The sequence below is a fragment of the Argentina anserina genome, chromosome 6 (assembly GCF_933775445.1).
Source record: "Argentina anserina chromosome 6, drPotAnse1.1, whole genome shotgun sequence".
NCBI lineage: Eukaryota > Viridiplantae > Streptophyta > Magnoliopsida > Rosales > Rosaceae > Argentina > Argentina anserina.
Genome location: NC_065877.1, coordinates 11,813,968 through 11,823,423, shown reverse-complemented (window position 1 = coordinate 11,823,423; position 9,456 = coordinate 11,813,968). Strand labels below are relative to the sequence as shown.

The 9,456-nt window shown below is 37.6% G+C and overlaps 1 protein-coding gene across 1 annotated transcript; it reads left to right on the top strand.

Annotated features, from left to right (window-relative positions):
- Positions 1-5,823: 5,823 nt before the first annotated feature.
- LOC126799565 (probable F-box protein At2g36090) lies at positions 5,824-7,290 on the top strand. Its single transcript, XM_050526793.1, has one exon. The coding sequence runs from the start codon at positions 6,164-6,166 to the stop codon at positions 7,199-7,201; it is 1,038 nt and encodes a 345-aa protein (XP_050382750.1). The 5' UTR covers positions 5,824-6,163; the 3' UTR covers positions 7,202-7,290.
- The last annotated feature ends 2,166 nt before the right edge of the window (positions 7,291-9,456 follow it).

The following is a 9,456-nucleotide window of genomic DNA, read 5'->3' as shown; positions in this document are numbered from 1 at the left end:
GATCAAGGAATTAAATTTAGTTTAGACTATTTCACTCCCTTATAAGATTTTTTTTTGTCAATGTTGATTTTGGGATTAAAATGTGTATTATCTTGAACCCTATTTTTTTAAGAGGGACAAAAATAATTAGGTAAGAAAATAAGAAGTAAGTAAATGCTAATAGAAAGTAGGAAAACAAAGGGAGAAAATTTCAGAAACAGAGAGAAGAAATAGTAAAAAGAGAAGAAAAATTAAAGGAAGAAAAGAAAACCGAGGAAATAGAGGGTAACAAAAAAAATAGAAAAAAATTAAATGCATAATCGAACCCAGGACATGATGAAGGCTCCGAGTTGAATATGAATGCAATAAGCAACTGAGTTGCAGGATTACTATTAATGTACGTATAAATAAAACATATTACTTAGATTTTCTCTATAGGCTGCAGCCAAGGCTGCCCACTGAACAGATCCGCCATGTATGTGACATACTCAAATATCTGTTTAAGGTGCTTATGTGCGTTAATTTAATTAAATAAATCCAACCATATATCAAAAGCTAACAATATATGCATTTAGATATATAACTTACATGTAAAGCCAACAATATATCAAAAGCAACAAAAAGAATGAAGTATATGAACCATATGCTCAAAGCTAGCCATAGGCAGCAGTTACAGTTGACAACTGGCCACATGCTTTGAGAACTAAACAGGTATTTTGACTTTCTGTTGACAGCCAAAGATGTGAGATTGATGTTTGATACAAGATCGTAAATGTTTACTAGAATAGATTCAGGTGTATGGGCGTATATATTGATAATTAAAAATGATCATAATCATCATATATAATATCAGTTTGGAAGCTGTGTCCCGTTGAAATCGTTCAATATTATACAGTCCAATCAAATTAGTTTCATGAAGGGTCTTCGGAGTTTTTTGCTAAATGAGAGAATCTAGATAGATGTTTTTGATTATTTCAAGCATAATATATATAGCGCGCGCTTGATCATCAAACAATTAACTCAAGATAATTGATTAATTAAGCACATCGTCCATGCATCCCGCGCCTCCGGCCATTTTCATAGTAACATAGAATTGAAAATCCTGCACGTTCATAGTAACTTAGATATTGCCTGCACTGATTAATTGATCTTGCCGAACACGTTTTAAATTTTTAATCGTACACTAATCCATCAAATTTATCAAGTGAGATACCAGATTTAATTAAGACTGGCTGGTGAAGATTGTGTATGATCTTATATAATTAGCCAGCTCTTTGATGAGTTGATCATGATTATGATTGGTTTTTTGGCTCGCCGGTGCGAATACTGAAATCCTGCTAAGTTGACCATGCCAGTACGTAGGCTATTGTTTGCTTAATTAGAAGCAGCAAATAAGAGTTTCACTTTTGTTTCGTGCTGAGTACAGATCTTTGGATGTACTCGATCATACCTACATACATATGAATTTGGTGCTTTAACGCAGGATACCTCTTGCAGTGTGTGTCTATATATATATCTCTCTCTCTGAAATAATTTGTTATGAATTCTTATGAAAGTATTATGTCACTGTTTACTTAGCTAGCCACTCTAGTCTCTAGATTCATCATTTCTTACGGTCCTAATTATTTACTGGCCCCTCTAGATCTACTAGCTAATTTCCTAAAGTGCCACATTCGATCTCTGCATCTCTCTCTATCATATGATATATATGACCATCAAAACACTTTCACTCTTGTCAAAGTGATGGATCGAAGTTCTGGAAATTACATATCAACATATATGGCATCTCAAATTACTTAGCTAGCGTCACAACTCACAACTCACGACATATACATATAATTGGTTATCAACTTTGGAACTTGGAATAGATGCTTCAACGTACTATACCTTTGTATGAGTAGAATCCAACTACATCTAAGAATACTTCAATTTTGATTTTAAAAGTTGATCAATCTATCTCATCACCCAATGTCTCGATCGATCAGGATCGAGTCTTGTTAGAGAGAAAATATCTCACATCTAAGAAATGACAAATAAAATAGAGATTATAAGTGGGTGGATAATACTCAATTGTATCGATGTGTTTTGTGATTAAAACCCAACACCTATGAGGTGGCTAAGTTAGGACAATATCGATACAGTTGGTCCATAGGCCACGCCTGTCATTGTTTAACATGGTATCAGAGCGGGTCACTCTCCAGTCGCGACTCCAATCGTCGTGGGTTTGAGTTGGGTGTCACTTTGTCATGGGCCAAAGATGGGTGCCATTATCATGCCATCAGAGGGTTTCCGATTAGATGATCACTGAGTATCATTGGTTACTGGACCTTAGTTTATTTCGTCCCAGTATGTGGGATGTTAATCTGTCACGTGCAGACCTAAAAATTAGGTTGCACGTGAGGGGGCGTGTTGGAGAGGAAAGATCACACATCTAAGAAGTGACAAATAAAATAGAGATTATAAGTGGGTGGATAATACCCAATTGTACCGAGACCTTTTGTGATTAAAACCAAACACTTGTGAGGTGGCTAAGTTAAGACAATATCGGTACAGTTGGTCCATAGGCCACGCTTGTCGCTGTTTAACAAGTCTTTTTCCTTGAGTTATTATCCGATCCAAAGTAATTGCTCATTGAGTTGAGGTTAGATGACGCATGCCAGAGAAACGAACTTCGTTCTTCCATTTTGATGGACTGCCAATCTGCCGTTAGAATTTGCCATAGTTTTTCGAAGATCATGCATGCGCCTACTACTGCCGTCTTGTTTATGATCAATACTCACAGACTAATTAACTAAACTTTTGCAGATCCACTTTCTGCCAACCCTTGAATTTTCTCTCCGATGGCCGGCACATCCTAACCGGACTCGTCAATTATTTACAATTAATCAACTAAAATGAAAGTGCTTGTTAATGTGTTGAATACCTATGATAGTATGACTAGTTAATGGATCAGGTCGAATAAAACCTGTTAAATTCTTGTTTTCTTAAGAAGTTTTATACGAGTCTCTCCGAAGATGGACAAGTTATCTTCTGATAGTCACGAAGAAGAGATGGAAAATTGAGGTGGTGTCAGTGCAATATAGTACAATAACAAAGAGTAATGGCTGAATGTGGCAGACTGAACGTTAATGTGAAATATTGGACCGTCCCTTGAACATATTTCATCAAGCAGCTTTATACATGATATCTATGCATAAGTATTTATAAAATGACTAATTAACAATACCATGATCTGTGTCTAGGGCCTGAGGGCTACATTTGATAGCATATTTGTTTCTCAAAGAAGAAATGATCAGATGAAGTAACATTGAGCTCTGAACTTAATTGCATGATCTCTTGTATATGTAGCATTATAACAAAATAACGATGAGTTTGAATGTAATTCCGGCCCTTGCAGATCTTTAGTGTATATATACATATAATACAAACTCTAGAGTTCTCTTTTATGGTAAAAAAAATACTGACAACTTGTTTGAGCAACTAGCTAGTCACAAGAATAATTAATAGATTCGTGATCCTTCCATCACCATGAAGAAAAACCTGATCGAACTAATATGAACAAAAGTAGGGTATTCAAAATTCCACTTTAGCAAACTATATATTTGTAAATATGAGCTACATATGTGCCTGCAGAAAAGGACTCGTCCAGTTAATATAATGAGGATATGATAATGATCGAATCGAAGGTCGAACTTAATTAGTAACAGCTACCGGCCAGTATTCGATTATATATACTATTCTCTAAAGCGTGTACTGTAACTATTTAGCACAAGTTAAACTATAAACAAATTTAAACATTATAACAGTAATAGAGATTGGAGATTGTAACCTAACCTAACCTACAGCTGTAACCAAAAGTCTTTGATCACGGGTGAGAGTCCCTTCTCGGTCTGAGTAAGGGTTAAGGATGCTAGGGTTTCTAGCCGTCGAAGTCACTTTCCAATACAAATTGAATCTTTTCCCCTTTATGTGGTGGGGATTCAAGGTGTTGGAGCGGTGGTTAGGTAATACGAAAGATATATATTGATTGTATAAATATATTGAGCAGGATCAAATGTAGATATCAATCACAATCTGCGGCTTAAAAAATTATGTACGTCACATCGTGAACCTATCAATTTCATAAGAGGGATAAGGAATAATTAACTTAAAGTTGGAATACGACTACGACGTTGGTGTTGCTAATTTTATCATTTTATGATATTAATTAATGAGTAATTATTATGTGTATCCGGCACATCACATGACACTGCCATGTAATGTATTTAGCTAATTATATTACCTCATGGTGTGTTAAACATGCACGTGGTGAAAAAGAAAGATATTATTTAAATATGGGTAACTAATCAAAAATAAATACAGTAAACAATTGATCAATAACATTAAAATGGTATGCCACGTACATAATGTATCATGTACATATAATAATTTTTCTTAATTAATTAGTTAATTGGAGTCAAAATCCAAAAGAAAAATGATATTAATCACAATCATAGGATTTCATATCGTATAAATAACTCCAGTCGGTATTACATGGCTAATGAGACTGCCTAATGTGTTTAATAATATACTAACTACGTCATGATGATGATCTCATTGGCTTGGACTTACAAATTACAATACTAATTAGAGCCACTGAAATCTACCTGTAGAACGAAAATCTGAAAACAAACAAAAATGTAGACACGTGTACAAATAAAATGTGATTTATTGAATATCAAGCGCGGGGTTACAATATTTGTGAACTCCTCTGATTCTATCTCTGTATATGACTTGGCTCATGGGTGACGTGCATTTGATCTTGAGAATTTGAGTTTGATTTGGATTTGGATTTGATGAAGAACGAGCGATTTGGCCGCTTGATGATTCTTCGTGGATTTGGGAGACTTCGGGATTTCTCGAGAGTGATATTGCTCTCTTCTTCTCCAATGTAAAATCCTCCCTCTCTTTATGTTGAAAGGGGTATTTATAGTGTCAAAAATATTCTATTTATAGAATATTTTAATAACACTAAAATAATAATATTTCTTTAGTTGTATAATTAAATCAATATGTATTTTCTGATTAATTTAAATAATCAGGATTCAAATAATTGATTTAATTATAACCGTAAAAAAATTTATTAATTTAATTAAATGTCCGATTACCATTTCGATCGTCAATGACATTTAATTTCCAATTAAAGTCGGAATCAAGTAGCTTTGATTATGATCATATGTTTATGTGCTGACGCAAATTTTATTCGGATCCGTACTGGCTTTATTGACTTTTAGGCCACGTGTGCAATTTTTTCGGGTTCTTGGTCGATTTAATCAGTTAATGAAAATGATTTATTTCATTAAATTTCTTGTGTTTACACTACCCAAGTTAAATATTTTGAGTAGCGTGATGTACATCGTGAAGTGAAAAGGATATATCATCCAGTTCTTTTTTATATATATAGAAATATTCTAATTCTTTTTGGTGCGAAGAAAGCTACATGCATGTTAAAATGGGAAAAAGTGAATGATCTTTTGGATGTTTTAACGGGCATACAAAAACTTATGCAACCGTGCTCGGATAATAAATAGTTAATCCAACCCAAATCAAGCAATCAAGAAGATCAATATGCAAAGAAACTCGGATGGATTATCGAAACTCTAGTTAATCTTTGGTTCAATAAACCAATAGGTGTGGTTATTGCTACCTACTAATGTCTTGCTTCATCGCTTACATAATTCATGCTAAAACTTTAGTCCCATACTTTCATTCATCATCGAACTCTAATACTTTCTTTCATAGCTAGAATTCATCATCTATAAACGTTCTCGTGTTGTAGTATAAAAGAGGGAACAAGGACAAAGAGAGTTAACCATAAACAACACGGTTCTAGTCAATTGGCCTCTTGGGGTCGTTAGCATTGAGCTGGGTTTCCTTTCTACAATTTCCAGTGCTGCTCGCAAGTCAAAGCCAGTGCAGAATGAGTAATCGCAACTTCGCAATAGCGGAGCAGTCAAACACGAAATGGTCTTCAAGAAGAGTGGCAATCTCGTTATTAACTACAAATCTCAAGCTCAATTAATCAACCCAGCTCGTGTCTTGACCTACGTGCTTCCTTTCATTTTCACATTCCTATATAAACCCTAGAATACGAACCTCGACTCACTTCAGAGTCCTTCTCCAAACTAATTTGGAACCCAACCACATGGCTCGCTCCTCCCACCAGCCACCGTCGACCACCGTCGATTATGACTCCTCCGCTTCTATCTCTGGCGTCCACCCCGATATAATACAAACCCACATCCTCACCCGCCTCGACGGCCCCACTCTCGCCTCCGCAGCATGCACCTCCTCCCAGCTCCATTCCCTCGCCTCCGACCACAGCCTCTGGGCCAATATCTGCCACTCCACGTGGCCCTCCACCACTGCCCCACGTCTCCGCCAGCTCATCTCTTCCTTCCCTGACGGCGCCTTCTCTTTCTTCTCCGACTCCTTCCCCCTCCTCGCCAACATAGACTCCTCCTTCTCCGCTTCCGCCGGTGATCAACACAACCGTCCGAGTGAATTAATCTCCGCCGTCGATATCTACCACGGAGACAAGCTCATCTTCAGCAAGGTCATGGAGACGGAGACGGAGACCGGCTGGTTCATGTGCTCGCCTTTCAGGGTTGACCTGCTGGAACCCAAGGACGTGGTGCCGACTCCGGTGAATTACCCGGAGGCCGAAACCTGTCGTGATCTTGGGGAGGAGCTCCGGCTGAGCTGGATCCTGATCGACCCCGTCGGCCGCCGAGCCATGAACCTCTCCAGCCACACGGCGGTTTCTGTGCAGCGCCACTGGCTGAGTGGTGAGGTGCACGCGCGGTTCGCGTCTATTCTCACCGGCGAGAGAGGGACGGCGTCGGAGTTCGTGCAGTGCGGGGTGGTGGTGACGTGCGGGGCTGGGGCGGAGGGAGGGGAGTTGCAGGTGAGGGAGGTGAGTTTGCAGGTGGAGGACATGGATGGAATGCATTTAAACGGGAAGGACAGTTTAATTATTTTGGAGAGGGGGTTGGAGGGGAGGAAGGGAAGGAAGGGGCGGAGGAGGGAGGAGGAGGGGAGGAGGAGATACGAAGAGTACTTGGAGAGGAAGAGGGAAAGGAAGGAGAAGAAGATGAGGACAGAAGGGACCTTAGATACTTTGTGCGTCACTTTTGGGGTTTTGGGATTTTTTCTATTTTGGTTATTTATTTTGTGCAGATGATCTGCGTGACACTTTTTTATCTTCTCGAATTCGATTTGTTCTTCAAAATGTCGTTGAAAACAAGATATACAAATACTCGATTAACTCTATTTGACTGGATTAGTTCCTCCAAGAAAACATGAGTTGAGCGATTGTGATTCATTTGCAAATAGTTTGACACCAAATGCTACAAGTTGTATGATACACGCATTATTAACATACTTCAAACTGCTCATTCGATAGAATTAACATAAAATGGAAGACTATCAGAATTTCATTTAACAATAATTAACTAGTTAATTGATGAATGGTTGCTCAAACCGATTAATGTCCGAACAGTTCAAATATCTTCCACCTTATTATAGTATTAAAACGTGACTTAAGTGATCGATCGAGTAAAAGAGGAAGCAAAGAGAAAAGCGAGAAGTCGGCAAAGATAAGCCGGTTGTTATTAACTCACGGGGAGTAAGTACAGAAACTTAAATTTCTCCACCGAGGCTGGAAAGGCAACGTCTGTTAAGCGCCTACTCTCTGAGAGCCCAAGCCTTTTTTTTAGACGGCGTCTGGTGTCAGTGGCAAAGGTAAAAATTTGGTCACGTGTGGTGTTGTTCTTGTGGATCAGTTGTCCATTACTAGAAATCGGCGATCGACCGGAAATCACTCTGAGATTTCCCAAAAATGGGTTCCTCAGACAGTCCTCCTACAGTCCTACCCACCCCAGTCTCAAATTTGACGACTTCACATGACGGATTAGAGGGGACAACAAGAGGTTCCACTCATCAAAGTGTGAGACGCAGGGCTTCTGCCTGGCCTATAATACGTATTTCTTTGCCCGAAATTTAATCTTGGTCTATTTGAGTCAGATTGGTTGTCTTATCAGGGCTTGCTCATGGCTATTCCTGATCGCGCGTCGGTACCAATAGGGATATTCTGATGGGACCGAGGAAGGAGTTATCTCCTTTCTTTAAGGAGTTCCTAGATGCTCTATAGGAAAAAATTTGCAATGAAAAAAAAAGCTCTTCCCTTCCTTATCTTCAGTCAACTGGTGGAATACATCGCATCAACCTGGGAGCATTAGCCGATCTGGTACATCAATACATGTTCCTATGCCCATTCCAATCTTGTCTAACTTTGCTAACTCCCCCTTCTCAACTCGTATCTTGTTTGTTCTGGAAACACGTCTTCCTATTCCATCTTTTCCCGAATCTCCTTTAACGAAAGAAATAGAAGCCGGTTCGACATGAAGCTTTTGAAAACGCAGTGCACCCAGGTAAATAAGGAACGAGATGAATACAGAGGTTAAACGAGCATCCCACACCCTGTGATCAAGGGAGTAAAGTCCAAGTCAGACTTACCCTCCTCCACTTCCATAACTTACCCTTTTTTTTCTAACGTCTCAGAGTTTAACTGATGTCTGGATTTAATTCTTAGCTGACCTATCATTGATAAACACGTAAGCAAATTTGAATTAGGCTCTCGGAGAGTGGGCTCTTACCAGAACTTGTCGGCTGAAAACTGGAAATTAGGATAAGATGATTGTACATATGTACCCAACGTCCTACGGTCCTACCAGTTTGCTTAAAATAATGAAGACAACAAAATGAGGGTTTGGGGAAAGTAACATGAATGGAGACTTGTCAGACTTCTAATTTCTTTTTTCTTTGAGAACGATGGATACTTCTAATTATTACCAACTCTAGTAAGAAAGACATATTAGGAATAGGAAAGGGGAAAATAGAGTTCAACCTTTGAACAATTTTATGAAATTTCTATCTCTGACTTTAGGGATAATAATCAAAAGGGTAAATTCCTCCTATGGTACATGACGTTTGACTACTTGGACAATTTGGTACCTAATGTATAAAAACGGACAATTTGGTACCTAAAGTTCTCAAATTTAAGCCATTTTGGTACTTATGTCAATTTTTAACCATATTTTCAGGGTCATTTCCGTCATCTTATCTCTACTTTACTTCATTTTTCATAATACCTCCAAATTGCCTCTAAATTATAACTAAAAATTTAATAACTCATCAACTTAGTATATGTGATCATTTATGTATATAATTTTTCATAATGTAGCTATCAATTTAAATTAGTTTTAATTATAATTAATTAAATATATATATATTTTAATAAAAAATTACAATTGCATAAAGGCAATTTATTTCCTTTGTAGAAAATAATTAGGATATAATAAAAATATTAAGAAAAAAAAATTATTTTCGATATATGTGAAGTAGATATATCAATTTAATTATCTCCAAAGAGAGACA

What these genes read in the sequence shown, in the direction of transcription:
- LOC126799565 (XM_050526793.1), top strand. Translation starts at nt 6,164, where the DNA reads ATGGCTCGCTCCTCCCACCAGCCACCGTCGACCACCGTCGATTATGAC.